This window comes from Oryx dammah, unplaced genomic scaffold (genome assembly GCF_014754425.2).
Source record: "Oryx dammah isolate SB20612 unplaced genomic scaffold, SCBI_Odam_1.1 HiC_scaffold_21, whole genome shotgun sequence".
In the NCBI taxonomy this organism is placed as follows: domain Eukaryota; kingdom Metazoa; phylum Chordata; class Mammalia; order Artiodactyla; family Bovidae; genus Oryx; species Oryx dammah.
Genome location: NW_024070205.1, coordinates 41,724,296 through 41,744,750, shown reverse-complemented (window position 1 = coordinate 41,744,750; position 20,455 = coordinate 41,724,296). Strand labels below are relative to the sequence as shown.

The 20,455-nt window shown below is 40.2% G+C and overlaps 1 protein-coding gene across 1 annotated transcript in view; it reads left to right on the top strand.

Moving 5' to 3' along the window:
- The window catches only part of FMO2 (flavin containing dimethylaniline monoxygenase 2), a 43,039-nt gene extending 23,221 nt beyond the window's left edge, over positions 1-19,818 (top strand). Inside the window, exons 3-9 of the mRNA XM_040263529.1 lie at positions 1,515-1,703; positions 4,168-4,330; positions 7,875-8,017; positions 11,798-11,997; positions 13,259-13,611; positions 16,478-16,550; positions 17,555-19,818. Coding sequence (XP_040119463.1) covers positions 1,515-1,703; positions 4,168-4,330; positions 7,875-8,017; positions 11,798-11,997; positions 13,259-13,611; positions 16,478-16,550; positions 17,555-17,900 — 1,467 coding nt within the window. The 3' untranslated portion in view covers positions 17,901-19,818. The remainder of the gene's footprint in view (positions 1-1,514; positions 1,704-4,167; positions 4,331-7,874; positions 8,018-11,797; positions 11,998-13,258; positions 13,612-16,477; positions 16,551-17,554) is intronic.
- The last annotated feature ends 637 nt before the right edge of the window (positions 19,819-20,455 follow it).

The window sequence follows — 20,455 nt, the reverse complement described above, 5'->3', positions numbered from 1 at the left end:
GGGTGGTGTCATCTGCATATCTGAGGTTATTGATATTTCTCCCAGCAATCTTGATTCCAGCTTGTGCTTCTTTCAGCCCAGCATTTCTCATGATGTACTCTGCATATAAGTTAAATAAGCAGGGTGACAATATACAGCCTTGATGTACTCCCTTTCCTATTTGGAACCAGTCTGTTGTTCCACGTCCAGTTCTAACTGTTTCTTCCTGACCTGCATATAGGTTTCTCAAGAGGCAGGTTAGGTAGTCTGGTATTCCCATCTCTTTCAGAATTTTCCGCAGTTTATTGTGATCCCCACAGTCAAAGGCTTTGGCATAGTCAATAAAGCAGAAATAGATGTTTTTCTACTCCAGTACAAAATAAAAAGTTCAAAAGGAAAAAATATACTTGATTGGCATTAATACTACTTATTTGGGACTTCCCTGGTGGTCTAGGGTTTAAGAATCCACCTTTCAATGCAGGGGATGTAGGTTTGATCCCACTGAGGGGACTAAGATCCCACATGGTACAGAGCAACTAAGCCCCTGACACAACTAGAGAAAACCCATGCACCACAACAAAAACCCAGTGCAGCCAGAAACAAAAAAAATACTGCTTACTATTATCACTTGAGGAAGGTTGATTCACATAAAGCATAAGATAAAGGCAGGGTATTCAAATCAAAATGTGAACACTTCCTGCTCCCCAAAGTACTCATTTTAACTGAAATTCTCCATTATAGTCTCTAACTAGTGACACAGAGTTTATTGGTTCTTAAAGATGTGGAAGACGGGTGTAGCCTCCCCAGGGAAAATTTTGGAAGGGGGCTGATGGTCACAATCAGTTCAGTTCAGTCACTCAGTCGTGTCTGACTCTGCGACCCCATGGACTGCTGCACACCAGGCCTCCCTGTCCATTGCCAACACCTGGAGTTTACTCAAATTCATGTCCATTGAGTCAGTGATGGCATCCAGCCATCTCATCCTCCATCATCCCCTTCTCCTCCTGCCTTCAATCTTGCCCAGCATCAGCGTCTTTTCCAGTGAGTTAGTTCTTCACATCAGGTGGCCAAAGTATTGGAGTTTCAGCTTCAGCATCAGTTGTCACAATGATTGACACTAAACAGTTAGAAATCTGGGAAGCTAATTATTGATGCATTCTTAAGCAACATAAGAATGGCACATACAGAGCTCCTCATCCACCAGACATTTCAGTCATACTGCAGCAATGAAAGGGGCTTCCCAGTTGGCTCAGTGGTAAAGAATCCACCTGCCAAGTAGGAGAGGTAGGTTCAATCCCTAGGTTGGGAAGATGCCCTGAAGAAGAAAATGGCAACCCATTCCAGTATTCTCACCTGAGAAATCCCATAGACAGAGTAGCCTGGCCGGTTACAGTCCATGGGGTCACAAAAGAGTTGAACATGACTAAACGACAACAATGAAAGAGCTTCACATCACGCCGGGGTTAGATGTGGAAGGTGAATAGGAAATCAAGGGATTTCTTTAATACCTTATTACCACTCCTTTATTTCATTAGGAAAATGTTGAAGATGGCCGAGCAAGTATCTATCAATCTGTCATCAGCAACACCAGCAAAGAAATGTCCTGTTTCAGTGACTTTCCAATGCCTGAAGATTTTCCAAACTTCCTGCACAATTCTAAACTCCTGGAATACTTCAGAATCTTTGCCAAGAAGTTTGATCTACTAAAGTATATTCAGTTCCAGGTATTGTATTTGGGGTAGGAGGGAGGGAAACAGCATGATAGAAAACTCAAAAAGTAATGTCATTACCTGTGATATTATAGGCTATATGCATAAACAGAAGAAAAACATTTGTCAAAATTAAGGCTTGAATGATATTTTGACAGTGAAACTGCATTTAAATTAGCATCTGTAACCACTGAAGATGATTAGCCTCATTTCCTTTGAAAGGGTATATGAAAACAAGTTATGTTGTTTTATTTTCTTACCTTCTCCATAGAAATGGATTATCTTAGAAAATGGATTAGATAAACCCACAGCTCCCCATTCATCTCAGAACCCTATAGAAACCATTTTTGTTAATTTTTGATGCATTCTTTAGCAATATAAGAATGGCCAGATAATTCTGAAATGCAATTATAACTACCTTTCCCTTGTTTCCTCAAAAACAAATAATCAACAAGAAAAAACCAATATCTTCATTAAACATCCTAAATTTGTATCAATAACCTACACTCTGAAAACTAGTAACTGTGTCTAGGAAATAAATTATAGCTTTGAATAAATATTGGTAGAACTTATTTTTTAACACATTTCATTTTCTTGGTAATTTTTGTTTTACTATAGATTTGTATTACATTAATCTATAATAACTGATTTGGTGGACATAAACATATGCAAATACCATGAAAATGTTTCAGTCTATCTAATATAGAGTTCCCCTAGTTGCTTCTTCTCTTCTTTATCATTTTACTGATGTTGTTTTCTGGAGGTTGGAGAGGGTTTAAGAAAACTCACTCCCATTTATTGGTCTCTGAATCGGTACAAGCCATAAGATGCAAGAACTCAATTCAAACTATAAAAGGATATGTCCAGACTAAGTTCAGTATCAATACGGTGACCTCCCAGGAATGGGAAACCACCAGGTTGCCTGAGGAGGAGTGAACTGGCTCAGGTCATTTCCATTTCTAATAACCTCCCCAGTGACAGTGAAGATTGGTCCTCGAACCACATTTTGAATAGCCAAGAATCTGGAGTACTTTAGTGAATATACTACGCTTAACTTCAAATTTGAAATCTTTCAACTGAAAATATCCAGACATTTTGTAGCCTTTTCACAACATTCCACATACATTTTTTTCAACTGTAAAAGCTTCAAAATTGCCAACACAGCATTTTGAAAAATATCTGAAATTCTGAAAAGCATGTATAAGGGGCTCAAACACTTGCCATCAAGAGGGATGCATGCTGTTCATCTGGGAGAAACTCTTCACTTCCTTTGACATTGCTTCTTAAATACAGCAAACACAACATTTATGTACACTTTTAAAAATCCATAAACCTCCACACAGCAAACAACATTTACAAAAAATCAATAAACCAGTAAATTATTTAATCCAAATGAGAGTATGAAATCTACTGCTAGCAAGACATTTTAAAAATAATAAATATGACAAGCCACAACTACTGAGCCCACGTGCTATAACTACTGAAGCCCACACTCCTAGAGCCTGCGCTCTACAAGAGAAGCGCACACACTACATCTTTAAAAAAAAAAAAAGAGTGGCTATGAAGAGAATTCACAAAGCAAGAAATGTACAAATGTAACAATAAATATTACCCCAAAAATATCCACACTCACTAGTAAACAACAATATGCAAAATAAAGGATATGATCAGACTTCCTTGGTGGCACAGTGGATAAGAATCCCTCTGCCAATGCAAGGACACAGGTTTGATCCCTGGTCCAAGATGATTCCATATGCCATGGAGCAACTAAGCCCATCCACCACAGTCACTGAGCCTGTGTGTTGTAAATACTGAGCCTGTGTGCTGCAACTACTAAGGCTCTCATGACCTAGAGACCATCCTCAGCAACAAGAGAAGCCACCTCAATGTGAAGCCTGTGCACCGCAATGAAGAGTAACCCCCACTCTCCACAATGTGAGAAAGCCTGAGAGTAGCAATGAAGACCTAGTGCAACCAAACATAAATTAATTTTTTTAAAAAAAAAGCACATGATGCCTTTAATAAAATAAATAGGAACAACTCACCATTCATGGAGTGTTGTCATGGTGCCAGGCGCTATGCATGGAATATCTTCTCTAACACAGAGTCTGCACAGAGGTCAACACAAAAGTTTTGTGATCAATGCTGATTGCGTGATCACTTGAATGATGAACACGTATTTTGTATCTTGCCCAGAGTTTTGCTGTGATTTTCTAAGTCTCTCTCCTTATTCAGTCCTTAACGCTGGTTCCCACTGCTGAGTCAGGCCTCTCACACAAAGCAGTACATCCTTGGTAGCATGTGCCAAGGAAGCAGCAGCAGCAGGGCGCACTTAGCAGTCTTTGCCTTGAAATGGCTTCAGATGGAATCTCAATGGAGCCAGACATTGCACTCTACCCTTACCCACTCCCGGCACTGGACAAGGCCCCTTTTATGCCAGAGTAATTCTCAATGATGTCTTCTCTGTGTTTGATTCCAGACAACCGTCCTCAGTGTGAAAAAACACCCGGATTTTGCATCCTCTGGCCAGTGGGTGGTTGTTACCGAGAACAATGGCAAGGAGCAAAGCGCTGTCTTTGACGGAGTCATGGTCTGCAGCGGCCATCACGTCGTTCCTCATCTCCCACTGGAGTCATTTCCAGGTGAGGCCTGCGCAGAGCCCTGGCTTTTGGGAGTAGGTGTCCAAGTATTTAATGTTCAGGCTGGATTACAGCAAAACTGGTCAGCTACTGCAACTCAGCATAATATTAAAATCAGGATAGAGCCAGAAAGATGAAAGACTCCAAATACCATCTTTGTTTCTTTTGAGCCCTCCAGGTCTTCATTATCAGAGTTCAGCCAAAGTTCAGCCTCCCCCAAAGTGACTAAATGTTACTCAGAATTTCAGAGAATTTTCACCCAAGTTGGTTTTCTGTTGGAGAGATCCTTTCAGCCATATACCTTACCTTACGACAGGGAAGCCTGGCGTGCTGCAGTCCATGGGGTTGCAGAGTCGGACAGGACTGAGGGGCTGAACAATAACAAAAGCTTACCCTGACCTTTTTCTATCCTGCCAAACACTTGTGACTTTGTTTCATTTTGGGGACTTCCACAGAGCCATGCCCACAGCCAGGGTTACTGGGGGTAGTTTCTGGACATCAGTGCTCCTATACGATAGTGATGGATGCTGGGAGTGCAGGGGAAGATGGCCCCTCCTAGGCTCCTCCCTAAGAGAGCACACTTCCTAGGAAGACATTTAATAGGGCGGTTCAGTCCAAACCCCACATTATTCAAACCACCTGAGGAGGTTTTAAAGTTCAAATAACCTTCAAAGATTCGATTGGTCTAGGATAGGCCTAGGTCAATTACTTGTTCAAGTGATTTCAATATGCAACCCAGACTGAGGCTTCCTGATCTAAAGCAATGGAACTTTCCAACAGAATCACCTGGAGGACTTTTAAAACCACAACTTTCTAGGCTCCACCCCTAGCAGTTCCAGCTCTGTAAGTCTAGGCTGAGAATTTGCATCTCTCACAAGTTCTCCGGTTATGCTAATACTGCTGGCCAAGGGACCAACACTTTGAGAACTCATATGATCTAAAGGAGAAGGAAGTAGCAACCACTCCAGTATTCTTACCTGTAAAATTCCATAGACAGAGGAGCCTGGCAGACTACAGTCCATGGAGCTGCAGAGTCGTATGCGACTGAAGCAACTGAGCACATGATCTAAAGGCTCTTTCAAGCAACCCATCATCAAAGACTTTAATAAGGTCATGTTTTCCTGGGAAAAGACACTGATGTTTATCTTCAAAAAGGCCTGTCCATGGCAAGCATTCTAGATGTCCCTCGACAGATGAATGGATAAAGAAGCTGTGGCACATTCATACAATGGAATATTACTCAGCCATAAAAGTGAACACATTTGAGTCAGTCCTAATGAGGTGGATGAACTTAGAGTCTATTATACAGAGTGAAGTCAGAAAGAGAAAAACAAATATATAGTATATTAATATATATGCATGGAATCTAGAAAGATGGTACTGATAAACCTATTTTTAGGGCAGCAATGGAGACATAGACATAGAGAACAGACTTGTTGATATGGGTTGAGGTGGGGGAAGGAGAGGGTGGAACAAATGGAGAGAGGAACATGGAAACATATACACTATCATATACAAAATAGATAGGCAGTGGGAATTTACTGTATGACTCAGGGAGCTCAAACTGGGGCTCTGTGACAACCTAGAGGGGTGAAATCGGGTGGGAAATGGGAGGGAGGTTCAAGAGGAAGAGAACAAATGCATGGCTGATTCACACTGATGTATGGAAGAAATCAACACAATATTGCAAAGCAATTATCCTGCTGCTGCTGCTAAGTTGCTTCAGTCGTGTCCAACTCTGTGCGACCCCATAGACAGCAGCCCACCAGGCTCCCCTGTCCCTGGGATTCTCCAGGCAAGAGTACTGGAGTGGATTGCCATTGCCTTCTCCGAATTATCCTTCAATTAAAAACAAACAAATTTTTTTTAAAAGGCTCTCCAAAGAAGACCTACAGATGGCTAACAAACACATGAAAAGATGCTCAACATTGCTCATTATTAGAGAAATGCAAATCAAAACCACAATGAGATATCACCTCACACTGGTCAGAATGGCCATCATCAAAAAGTCTACAACAATAAATGCTGGAGAGGGTGTAGAGAAAAGGGAATGGTCCTGCACTGTTGGAGGGAATGTAAATTGATACAGCCAGTATGGAAGACAGTATGGAGATCCCTTAAAAAACTAGGAAGAAAATCACCATATGACCCAGCAATCCCACTCCTAGGCATATACCCTGAGGAAACCAGGGTTGAAAAAGACACATGTATCCCATTGTTCATTGCAGCACTATTTACAATAGCTAGAACATGGAAGCAACCTAGATGCCCATTGACAGATGAATGGACCAAGAAGTTGTGGTACATATACACAATGGAATGTTACTCAGCCATAAAAAGGAATGCATTTGAATTAGTTCTGATGAGGTGGGTGAACCTAGAACCTATTATAAAGAATGAAGTGAATCAGAAAAAGAAAGATAAATATCATATTCTAACGCACATATACGGAAACTAGAAAATGGTTCTGAAGAATTCATTTACAGGGCAGCAATGGAGAAACAGATATAGAGAATAGATTTATAGACATGGGGAGAGGGAAGGAGAGGGTGAGATGTAAAGATAGAGTAACATGGAAACTTACATTACCATATGTAAAATAGGTACCCAATGGGAATTTGCTGTATGGCTCAGGAAACTCAAACAGGGGCTCTGTATCAACCTAGAGGGGTGGGATGGGAGGGAAATGGGAGGGAGGTTCAAAAGGGAGAGGATATATGTATACTTGTGGCTGATTCATGTTGAGGTTTGAAAGAAAACAGCAAAATTCTATAATCCTTCAATAAAAAAATTAATTTTAAAAAAAGGCTCATCCAGTAAGTTGCTGACTTAGTGCAATGTGGAAACTATCCTTTGCCTTACATGTGCCTTGTTTTTAGTTTATTTTAGTTTTTATTTGCTTTTGCAAAATAAGAAAGATGAATGTTATTCCAATTATTACACAATTACAATAATAGCACTTAATACTATGTTTAAGAAACATTTAAAAGAATATATGCTATGTGATATTGAAGTATCATTGTAGAGTCCAAAATAGGATAATGGATGGCTGTAAATCAATACCTGACTCTGCTCTATTCATCCAAACCATCTGTCCTCAAGTAAATACCTAAGCTGCAACCTCTGAAATCAACTGTTTTGGTGCTGAACTATAGGCTTGGGCTTCCCTGGTGGTTCAGATGGTAAAGAATCTGCCTATAATGCAAGAGACCTGGGTTCAATCCCTGGGTTGGGAAGATCCCTTGGAGAAAGAAATGGCTACCTACTCCAGTATTCTGGCCTGGAGAATTCCAGGGACTGTATAGTCCAGAGGTCGCAAAGAGTCGGACACGATGAGCGACTTTCACTTCACTTCACCATATGCTTAACCTAACATTTCTTACATGCTTCATACTTTGAGTTTGCCAGTTGGCCTTAATATTATAACTTCCCTAAGAGGGGAAATAACAAAACAAATGATTGATCCCAGAAAAGAAAAGCTGACAGTGCAGTTTTATTGAAATTAACCTGACATATTTCATAGATTTCTCTTTTCTTCACCCCAAAGGTATCGAGAAGTTCAAAGGCCAGTATTTCCATAGCCGCCAATACAAGCACCCAGAGGGATTTGAAAAGAAACGCATTTTGGTGATTGGAATAGGAAACTCAGCCTCAGATATTGCAGTTGAGTTGTGTAAGAAAGCTGCTCAGGTAAGATGCTCCCTGATTACCTTGTCTGCTGGCTGTGGGGGGTGGGAGGAGAGGAAAAGGGAAGGGCATAGTAGAAAATCACAGCCATATAACCAAGGCTCCATTACTTAATAACTGGTTGATTAGTTGGTTGGTTGCCCAGTGTGGTATCATAGGAAATCTAGAAATCAGGAAGCCAGTCAATCTCCCAGCTTTGCCATTAATCAGCTGTGTAACCTAGAGCAAGTCATTTTACTTCTCTGGACTTCTCCTCACTTAAGCTTGGATCAGACAACATTCAGCACAGGAGGCCTTGTTTCTACCCAGGGGCTTCTGTGAGTTGACCTGCTCATCTTTGGAGGAGTGCCTTTTAGAAATTTAATGCATATTTGAATTCTATTTGAAATGTAAACAATCTATAGTTCCCAAGGATCATTTTTTAAAAAAGAGAGATTAAATAGACAGTAAGACTCCCAAACAACATCATAAATATTTAGGTGCTTCCTGAGGCCTTCCGACCACTGTTATCTCTGCACCTGTTCAGGAATGACACAGCTTAACTGCCAGCGTCAAACATTACAAGATGCAGATGATGCTGACAGAGATGGTTGGGAATGGCAGAAACTAAATCCCTTTTAGAAGGACAGGCCTAGGCAAAGATGGGAAAATAGCTTAGGTTCCTCTCCCCACAGCAAGCCTTTTCAACATGGTCTGGATTCCAGGGGCTCTATCACTCTTACACGGGCCTCCTTAGCCTGGCATCTTCTGGCTACTCAGGATTTACTGTGGCCATGTCTACCACTGCCAAAAGTGCCCTATCCTGAGACTCACACTGTCAGGACTCAGAGGTCGTTGCGTTCTTGGGTCGCTCAGTCTTATTCGACTCTGTGACCCCATGGACTATAGTCATCCAGGCTCCTCTGTCCGTGGGATTTCCCAGGCAAGAATACTGGAGTGGGATGCCATTTCCTTATCCAGGGGATATTACTGGACTGGGAATCTAACATGCATCTCCTGCACTGGCAGGCTCTGATTCATACCCCTGAGCCACCAAGGAAGGCCCAGGGCTCAGATGCCCAGTAGCAAACCACGTATGATAAACATACATGGTGCTTCCCCAGCAGGTTAATGAAGGGGTTCCGCTGGGACCTGTCAGAGTTACCACCCTGAGGACAGAGCAGGTCACTAACACCAGAAAGAGTTGTACTAGACACAGGAGGTCCTCACCTTATTTATGAAAAGAAACCACTTTTCATTTTTCAAAGTTTTAAGGCCTTCATGTGAAAAACAAGTAAAGAGGCAGTAACTATAAAGGCTCGGAGAAGAGCCAGCTCAGGTGGGGGAGGTGTCAAGTTCAGTCCCCCTGCTGTTTGGAAAAACTGACAAGCTTGAGGAAAGAAGTATGATGAAAGGAGCTGACCTAGCCGTCAACTAAGTGAAGCTCCATACTAGACCACTACATTTTGCAGATCAGTGATTCGGACTTAGAACAGTTAATCCAAAGATCTTAGATTGCAAGAGTCTATTTCCTCATATGGGCTTTGCCATGTAAAAGCCTGTGTATCACGCTAGATTCAGTATTAAGTAAGCACCTTAACTATATTCATGGGCCTTCCAGCTCATTAATAAATGAGTGTCTTTCCAACATTTATTAGATTAATAACATAATTGATCATTATGATAAAATATCTTACATAGAGTAATGCACTCTCAATCCTTCTTTGACAAGGCTTACCAGAGATTTTCTAGGAGCTGTGTAAGTAAGAGTTAGAACCAGGTGCACCTGCAAAGCTTAAAATTACAGTCTAAACCCACCTTAGTCCTGAGTGTGCCCTGCTTCTGTTAAAGGAAGTTCATGTTCATAATTATATGACTTATTCTACCACAGTCCAACCACCCACTCAAAATGCTGGTGTGATGGTGCTGAGTCATCCATACACTTTCCCACCAAAACCCAAATCTCTGGTCCTTTGCCTGAAGCATGCATCTGATGCTAAATCCTCAGACATATCACACTGATACAGCTAGTGGAGCTAGCCAGATTAGACTCCCCTGCTGCAGATATGGTGACAGAGAAAGAAAGGGAATAAAATAGGCCAAGCTTCCAGTGTGAACATGGATTGATCCTAAGTGTGTTATTCACTCAGTCGTGTCCAACTCTTTGCGAGCCCATGGACTGTAGCCTACCAGGCTCCTCCGTCCATGGAATTCTCCAGGCAAGAATACAGAAGTGGATAGCCATTCTCTTCTCCAATGGATCTTCCCAACCCAGAGATCAACCCTAAGTCTCCTGCATTACAGGCAGATTCTTTACCAACTGAGCCACCGTGGAAGCCCTAAAGAAGAAGGGCAGATGATAAGTAATGGAAAGAGACTTCACAGAAATATCTAAGTATATTACCTAGTGCCTAGCCAAAGTATTGGCTAAGCCAACAAAAGGATAGCAGCAGAAACAGTCAGGATGTTAAGTATATTACTACACACAGACCAACAATTCAACACCATTTTATATAAGTGCTACTTTACAAGTTAAGCAGTTGAGACCCAGAAAAATTTGTCTCCAAATTCCGGCTCGCTCCAGATATGAGGCTCCTCCAGCCTAAATTTACAAAATAATAATAGCTAGCAATACCTGTCATTGGCCAAGCAATAATTTCAGTCCTTTACATGTATCATCTCCTTTAATTGGTACAATAATTCTATGAAGAAGTACTGCTACTACCCCTATTTTATGGAGAGAGAAACAGAGACACAGAGAGGTTGAAGTAACTCACTCAAGGCAACACAGCTTGTAAGTAGTAAGGCTGGAGTCAAACCCAGGTAGTCTGAATCCAGAGTCCTCGATCTAGAATTCACAGTCTTCAACTCTTAAGCCAATCACTTCCTTACAAGAGAGTATTAACATGTTTATCAAGTCCTTGTACAATAGAACTCACAGAGTTCTAGCATGTAAAAGTACTGACATGCAAAATTTTAAGAAGCAAATGAAATATGTATTTTGTCAATGGAGAAGTAACAGTAAAATACACACTTGAAAAGAGATTTAAATGTACATCTTGAAAACTAGGGCAATATGAGTATACAAGGTAAAGAATACATCTGACATATACACAAACACACTACTAGATATAAAATAAAAGCCCATGTGTAAAATATATAATCAACAAGGAACAACTGTATAGCACAGGGAAATATACTCAGTACTCTCTAATAACCTATATGGGAAAAGAATCTGAAAAAGAATAAATATATGTACATATATATATGTTAATATAACTGATTACCTCCCATATTAACTTCCATATAAAGTAATATCTATGAATAGTAAAGGTTAGATTTTTAAACTCTGAGTTTTTAAAATAAATTCAAAGTTAAAAATCTGGCTTTTCGGCTGCAATCATATGTATTTCCTTGGATTATAATTGTATACCTTTGCAATAAAAACAACTTGGGTTGGATAGAAAAGTGAGAGGAGGGAAGATGTATTGAACCACAATGCAAACATAGATTTGTGGGTTTTATGGTTAGTTTAGCCCCAAGATTTTCTCGGGTCTCCTTGAAGTTCTCAAGACTATGGTAGTCTTCCTCTATCAGTGTAAATACCACTGGGCCCCACTTGTACGATAAAGCTGACCCAGAGCAGTGAAAACTAGAAGATCCTTCACTTTGAAGTCAATCACCTATAAGACAAAGCATTTCAGCCAGTTCTGGGGCCATACATGTGGTATATTATCTACACAGTGGGTTCCCCCCAAAAAAGATGATGCCCTAATGTGAACTGCATTCCTTTTTGCTCACCAGGTCTTTATCAGCACCAGACATGGTTCCTGGGTCATGAGTCGTATCTTTGAAGATGGCTATCCCTGGGACTTGGTGTACCACACCCGGTTTAAAACCATGCTCCAAAATGCCGTGCCACGAACAGTTGTAAAATGGATGATGGAAAAAGGGATGAATCAATGGTTCAACCATGAAAATTATGGCCTTGTCCCTCAAAACAAGTAGAGTTATTTTGCTTTTTTATGGTATACTCATTGATAATCAGGGTTGTCAGAAGGGTTTCTCTTTGAAAAGAGCCAGATGGCTAACATGGTAGTTCAAACCATAACCTAACAGTATGGGTATCATATAGCTCCCAGGTTTTGAATCCCAGATTCATCCTGTATGTCTTTTAAAAAGTTAATATTTGAGAAGATGAAGTATAAATATGAGTTGCTCCAGAGAGTAGAACTAGGATTGGGGAAGGACTTCCTAATACCCAGAGCTAGCCAACACTGGAAAAGGCTGTTAAGAGATTGTGCCCTTCCTTTCAGAGGGTGGGGTGGGAAAATTGATCCAAATTCTACAGGAGCCTGTTATCAGATAAAGAAAAATAAACACCCATATTGTTTGCTTATGTTCCTAAGATCACTGATGTATAACTTGGAGATTAACAGGCAATAAATATGTTCTCAAAAGCTACCCATGGGAAGAACTCTTATGGTGTAGAGTTAGCAAAGTATAACAGGCTCCTTTCCCCCTCCTCCGCCAAAAAAAAAAAAAGAACAGGTGAGCTTTGCAGTCTTTCCACAAATGCAATGTGGCTGCTGTATTCTGAGATCTGATACATATGCCATGCAGCCTTTTTTTTTTAAGTGGTTCTCAAATCTAAAAAAGAAAAGGAAATTCTAGACATACAACCAGACTTTGCTCCACTACTCATGCTATCATGCTCTCCATGGATATTTGAGATGAAGAGATATCCCCAAACTTAATTCTATGCATTAATTTTCACACTATTCTCTTAATTAGTTTCAAAACTGATGGGAATTTAACAAATTTTTTCTTCCTTACTTATGATCAGATAGAGATTAAATGAAGCAGCAAGATAATTAAAGGTAGATAACATAAAGCAACAGTGGAAATATCAGCAGGGTAATGACAACTGGAGAACTCAGGAACTGATCACAGGCGTTGGCATTTTGTCTAAATCCTTAGGATGTCTCTTTTTTTGCAATGTATTTTGCCCACAGCATCTACATGCATGTTTTCCTTATTTGTTGAAGGAAGAGATATGTGACATGTGAATAAAGTCTCATGTGACATGAGAATAAAGTCTGAGAGTAAAGCTTGGGGTAGGCCAAGTTAGAAAGTCAAGTTAGAAAGTTTTACAAATATTTGAGAAACCACTTTTTTCTCAGATCCAACCCCATAAAATATTAACAGAGTTCAAAACTCCTCATTAAATACTCCTTTCTGAGTGTTTTCTTCTGTGTGTTTCAGATACCTTGTTAAAGAGCCTGTCATAAATGATGATCTTCCAAGTCGTATACTCTATGGAGCCATCAAGGTGAAATCAAGAGTGAAAGAGCTCACAGAAACATCTGCCATCTTTGAAGATGGAACAGTGGAAGAGAACATTGACATCATTGTCTTTGCAACAGGATATACTGTCTCTTTTCCCTTCCTTGAAGATCTTGTTAAAGTAGAGAATAATATGGTCTTGCTATACAAATTCATGTTCCCTCCTCAACTGGAGAAGTCAACTCTTGCATGCATTGGTCTCATCCAGCCCCTAGGTTCCATTTTCCCAACTGTTGAACTTCAAGCTCGTTGGGTAACCAGAGTTTTCAAAGGTAAGTGAGTGAGTTAGCAGGCAGGTGAGTGGCTGAGGGTTTCATAATTGGTAGACTTTGCTCAAAAACAAGTTTACAAAAGGAGGTTGCCAAAAAGAAGGTTTCCAAACTTGGCTGCTCTCACAAAACTGGCATCCTAAAAAATTAGCAGAGAATTCAAAAAATAACCAATACTAGGATACAAGAATAAATATCCATAATCATTCCTTCAAAATATTAGAAAATTCAGAGAATTTCAATTGGCATAGTGTTAAGTACATATTACTTTTTGTTGGACTAATGAGAGAACAGTGAAGAAGGAAGACATCTATGACTCCAAGTTTTACCTATAAAATATTTATAAATTCCTTGGGATATGTGCAAATCAAGAGACCTAGGGCCTACTCCATACTTAACTTCAAATTAACTCTTAATATCTAAGCATCTCAACCTCACAGATCCCTACAAAGCTATAAAATTATTGAAATATTTCTCTCTGAGCATTATGTAGCACTTTGCACTTCTCAGAAGACTGTTACTATCTCCCTGAGCCCAGGGTTCAATTCAGCTAAACAAAAATTTATTGAATATTCAGCCCTGTGCTGGAACTTGGTGGCACAGAGACAAATTTAAACGGATCATTTCAAGATAGTAAGACAAATGCTTTGTCAGAGGAATGCATGGAGTGTTTGGAAAGAAGAGAAAGGGTGCTGAGCAACAGCAGAGTGGGGCTGAGGAAAGGCATGTGGTCAAGGAAGACTCCTAGATAGCTGGATTTCCCAGGTGAAGAAAAAGGAACCCTTAAGTGAGAGCACAGAGGTGTGATATAGATGGAGAGTTACATGCTATCTGATATTCCTAGAACATGGGGTGTGAGGCAGAGAGGGGTGAAGGATTCTTCTTAGAGATAAAGGGACCAAAACAGAGGAAGCTTTTAAGGCACACTAACAAGCTTTGGAGAAGGCAATGGCACCCTACTCCAGTACTCTCGCCTGGAATATCCCATGGACAGAGGAGCCTGGTAGGCTCCAGTCCATGGGGTTGCGAAGAGTCGGACACAACTGAGCAACTTCACTTTCACTTTTCACTTTCATGCATTGGAGAAGGAAATGGCAACCTACTCCAGTGTTCTCCCCCACTCCTCCCAGGGACAGGGGAGCCTGGTGGGCTGCAGTCTATGGGGTCGCACAGAGTCGGACAATACTGAAATGACTTAGCAGCAGCAGCACAGCAACAAGCTTGAATATAAAATATAGATCAGCTCTTTCCTAATTTCTTGTTGTTGTTTAGCCTCTAAGTCATGTTCAACTCTTTTGCGACTCTATAGACTGTACCCTGCCAGGCTTCTATGTCCATGGGATTTCCCAGGCAAGAATACTGGAGTGGGTTGCCATTTTCTTCTCCAAAAGATCTTCCCAATCCAGGGATCGAACCTGCGTCTCCTGCATTGCAGGCAAATTCTTTGCTGCTGAGCCACCTGAACCCCCTTCCCAAATTTAGCTGGTAGACCCAAAACCATCCAGAGGACCCTTAGGAACCCTGATTAAGTCTGGCCTGAGGACCTAGGGTCTCCACTTAAGAAAGCTCTTCTGCCAGAGGACCCAATGAAAGGTTCTAAGCAAAGACCAGACATTATCAGATTTACATTTTTGGTAGATTATTTCAGCATTAGTGTGAAAGATAGATTTGAAAGTCGAAAGGAATAGAATGAGACCAGTGAGAAGGCTATGTAATGGTCTATACTAAAACGTGATACACCCTCAGCCAGGCAAAGAGACAAGGTGGAGAAGAGAAATAGTTAAGGATAAAACCAGCAGGACATAATGATTGGCTCCAAGAAGAAAAATTAGAGGAAAAGAGCAGAATCACAGGTGACTTGCAGATCTCAGGTAGTGGAAACTGGATTGAGAGTGGTGCTGGGATGAGGGGAGGCGTGTGGAAAAGTATGCAAGCCTGAGCAGGAGGACTTCAGTGATAAGCTCAATTTTGGACTCTGATTCTGAGAAGTCTGATGACTAGCCATATCCAGGGAGTATTGGTTCTTCAGTCATGTCTGACTCTTTGCAACCCCATGGACTGTAGCCCACCAGATTCCTCTGTCCATAGAATTCTCCAGGCAGTACTGGAGTGGGGAGCCATTCCCTTCTCCAAGGGATCTTCCTGACCCATGGATCAAACCTGGGTCTCCCGCACCGCAGGCAGATTCTTTACTATCTGAGCCCCCAGGGAGCCAAAAAAAGTGAAAGTGTTAGTTGCTCAGTCATGTCCGATTCTATGCAACCCCATGGACTGTGGCCTGCCAGAGAAACTGACCATTTTTCAGTGTGTCTGAAGCTCCAGGGACACTTGTGACACAGATGGGCTCCCAAGCACACAATGATAACTCACATCAATCTTTCTCCATCCCCACTGCCCTACCCTAGCTTGTGCTACTCTCTCCCTCACCAGGTTTACTTCACAGCCTCTTAACTGGTCTTGCTGCCTTTAAACTCACCTCCCTGGAACCCATTTTCCAAAATTCAACACCTAGGAGAATCTTTCCAAAAGGCAAACCTGATCAGGTCACTTCCCACGGCTTCCCACCACCTTCAGAATGGAGCTCAAGCCACCTGGCACAGCTCCCTGGTTTCTTAGGCTCACTTTCCCTCTCCAGCTTCCTCTCTTAACTGCCACCACCCCACCTCAGAGTCCATGGTGTAGTCTAGTGAATCCTGGGCAACATCACACAGAACTCAATGTGAGTGGCACAGGCTGGAGTTCAACAGCACAGCCTCCCTGACTGATTAAACATGGGTCAGTGGCCAAAATTTACATGTAAAAATCAATTGCTAGATAAAGCAATGATACTGTTTCAAACCAACTGCTCAACCAACCTTTTATTTTCTAGGCTTATGTACCTTGCCCTCAGAGGCAACTATGATGGAAGACATTATCAAGAGGAATAAAAAAAGAATTGACATGTAAGGATTTTTCTTAATTTTTTACATAGAACAGTATTGAACTGTTTACAACAATCACCTAGCTGCTTCTTAAAAATGCAGATTCCTGGGACATAACCCAGACCAACTTAATCAAAATCTGGATGAGACTGGAAATTCGTAATTTTGTGTTCTTCCAAGGTGATTTTTATATATGCTAGTTTAAGATCCAACTTCTTAAAAATAGTCATTTCACCAAACGAGAACATTTTTCCTTGACATATTTTCATTTGTTTTGTATGATGCCTGTGTTAGATTCTATATCTTCTCACACTCTCTGGTAAAGAGGAAATGGGATGGGGCAATGGTGGTGACAGTAGCCTGAGTATCTCTGGAAAGTTAGCTGGGGGAACTCCCATCAAAGCAAATTAGAAAGGAGTTGGTATGGAATGAAAGTCAAGGATTTATACTTTGTGACACAGTAGAATCCCTAAGTGATCTTAAGGATCCATTAAGAATCCATTCCATAAGGAATCCACAAAATGCCATAGGTGATTAAGTACATTGGAAGATTTACTCGGGGGCCTTATATCATATGTAGGGATTATCTCATTTTCAAGTTCTAATTCATCTATGCCAACCAGAGTGTCAGATACTTTAATAATTTAACAAGAAAATATTAAGCATCTCTTCTGTGCAAGACACTGAGCTACACTTTCATCTGTAATCTGGTGAATCTTTGCAACAATCCTGACTAGTTTTACTTGCCAGAAGATTTGTAGCTGCTTGCTAAATACCAAATAATAATAATGGTTATAAACCCCATCACATTCCTAGAACTTCCACGAATTCATACTTATTTTGTATCCTACTCTCAATCTGAGATGTGAGTCTCCTGATGAAATAAACTAACACTTGCCACCAGAGTCATTCAAAACTCATTTATTCATTCATTCCTCTCTCCATTCTTTCAGCAGCTATTGAATATCTAATGTTCTTATATAACTTAGAATATTTTGTGACTCTGTCCTTTTTTCTACATTAAGGTTTGGAGAGAGCAATAGCCAGATACTGCAGACCAATTACATCGAATACTTGGACGAGCTCGCTGTAGAGATAGGTGTGAAGCCAAAAATCCTTTCTCTCTTGCTAAAAGATCCTAAACTGGCCGTGAAACTCTATTTTGGGCCATGCAACTCCTATCAGTATCGCCTGGTTGGGCCTGGGCAGTGGAATGGAGCCAGGAATGCCATCTTCACCCAGAAACGAAGGATACTGAAGCCTTTAAAGACACGGGCTATCAAAACCTCATCAACTTTCCCACTTCCCTTCCTATTGAAAATCCTGGGGCTTCTTGCTGTGGTGGTGGCCTTTTTTTCCCAACTTCAGTGATTTTAATCTATCGGCATAATGCTTTAAGTTTTAATGGCAGTCAGTACCTCTTAAAGAAAAAAAAAAATTAAATCTAAAGTCTAAATTTTAGAGTTGGAAAGAACACAGAGAGAAAAGTTAGAAGAATTAGGTGTAAAATGTATAAAACCAAAATTGTGTCATGAAATTTCTTTGCCATCCATCCTTCCCTCAAACTCACCAGACTCTCCAAAAGAAAAAAAATCAATATAGTAACACTGGCTGAATAGTGCTGCCAAGCCTGAATAAAGGAGAGCCATATGGAAAAATAGTAGAATTACACAGAATGAAAAGCACCCACGGTTTAAATTATTGGAAAATTTAAATTGTGGGTAAATATTTAAATTTCTGCATGTTGTTCTTGATAGTCCTCTTAGCCAAACTTTATTTGGTCACAGAGTTCTCAAATGTTAAGTTAGGCTCCATTTGCTTCATGGAGAATCACTCAAAAATACTGGAGAAAAAAAAAATGAGAGGATAGACTTAGAAAACAGCAACATTCGGACAGGTTTTTAGGGCCTCACATTAAAAGCTGAGCAAATAGCCACTTTTCTTATATTTGTCTTATATTTTTGAAGGGCTTCCCTGGTGGCTCAGGCAGTAAAGAATTTGCCTGCAATGCAGGAGACCTGGGTTTGATCCCTGGGTAGGAAGATCTGAAGGGAATGGCTACCCACCCCAGTATTCTTGCCTGGAGAATTCCATGGACAGAGGAGCCTGGCAGGCTACAGTCCATGGAGTCACAAAGAACTAGACACAAGTGAGCGACTAACACTTTCACTTCACTATATTCTGATAGAGACACTGCTGTAAAATTAAAAATAAGCATACTATAATAGATGGATAGATGTATTTATAATATTACTATACATGTAATATGTATTTACCATATATGTATTGAGAGAGAGACTACTTATCATTTACCAACATGCACATTGTGTGTATTATTTCATTTAATTCTCATGACAATTGTGTGAGATGTGTGCAGCTCTTGTACCCATTTTACAGGCTATGAAACTGAGACTCAGGTTAGGTAACATGCCCAGGGCCATCCATCTTGTGATGGAGCTGGAATTGGAACTCAGGTTTGCCTGACTCCAGAACTGAATATCATAACCTTGCCCCATAATACTTATTTACAAAAACCTCTACTATTAACAAAAATACTTACTAAAGTTCTATTTATAATCACATATGTATTACTTCTGTAGGTCCTTTACATAGAAAACAATACTCTTCTCACAAATAAGATCTGATTAATTTTATTTATAATATTTGGGTTATATTTTAGCTAGGTCTAAAATTTGTTTGAAGGAATTTACAACAAAATAAATGCTTATATAATAACATTAAAGATAATCATTTACATTTTCAAAAAACAAGTGTTAAGGGGAAAAAAGTATATTTCCCAAGTAGATGAAAAGTATTGTAATGACTGGACCTTGTATTTAGTTCTAACCAACAAATAACCAAGGCAAAAAGCAAAACAGTATGTAATCTTTGTCATCTGATAAAAGCAAGCATACCAGCTTGTTAGGAGAGACAGACATTTGCTTAGAACTGAACTTTAAAAATGTCACAAGCAATTTAATGTCAATAGATACTGAGCAACATAATAGATAAACATCTGGTTATAAAACATTCATCACAGCCGTTATTTCTACAAATTGTACTTTGGGAGATTAAACCATGTCACAAGCCCAGAACAAGACCTTCAAAGATAGCGGAAAGGTCAGAGATTCAAGATTTAGACAAATTTCTCCTTTTATTCCTCCAAAGCCTTTGGGGTCATCACTCTTCACTTGGCCTAGATTTCTCTCTCAAGTGCCCAGAACAAGGTGATGGCAATCCTGTCAGTGGAAACTCTTTAAAGGCTATTGAAATGATACCAGCCTTTAAATACAGGTGTGTTTTTTTTTTTTCCTTCATTGCTCCTATAAGCAGATTCCTTTGAAAAAGTTTATATGGTATATATACTTAGTTATCAATTAAAAACCAATTACCTTGCTAATTAGTAAAAATCATTTACAAGTCATTACATTAGTAATAATAATAGAATGGAATTTATCAAGGCTTTATAACAAGAGTAGGCAAACTACTGCCTGTAGGTCAAAAACAGCCCACTACTTATATCTGTAAATGAAGTTTCACCGGAACACAGCCATTCCTTTTCACTGATTGTGGCTGCTTTGAAGCTGTAATGACAGCGTTGAGTAGTTGCTAACAAAAACAGTATGGCTCACAAAGCCTAAAATATTTACAGAAAGTTTGTAAAGACAGAAAGCTTGCCAGTCCCTGCTTTGTAATGTGCAAAGCTTTGCCCTAATTGTTTTTTCATAACTCACTCATCATTACCACTCCCCAGTGAAATGACTATGGTTATTATTCTATTTCTATAGTGGAAGATTGAGAATCAATTGTCAGGTCGATGCTGAATCAGTGGGGTGGCAGGGGCGAGGGGGGGCGGAATAATGCCATTAGGACAAAATTGTTATTCAATTTACATTCTTGAAAATGTTTAGAAAGAAGATGATCAC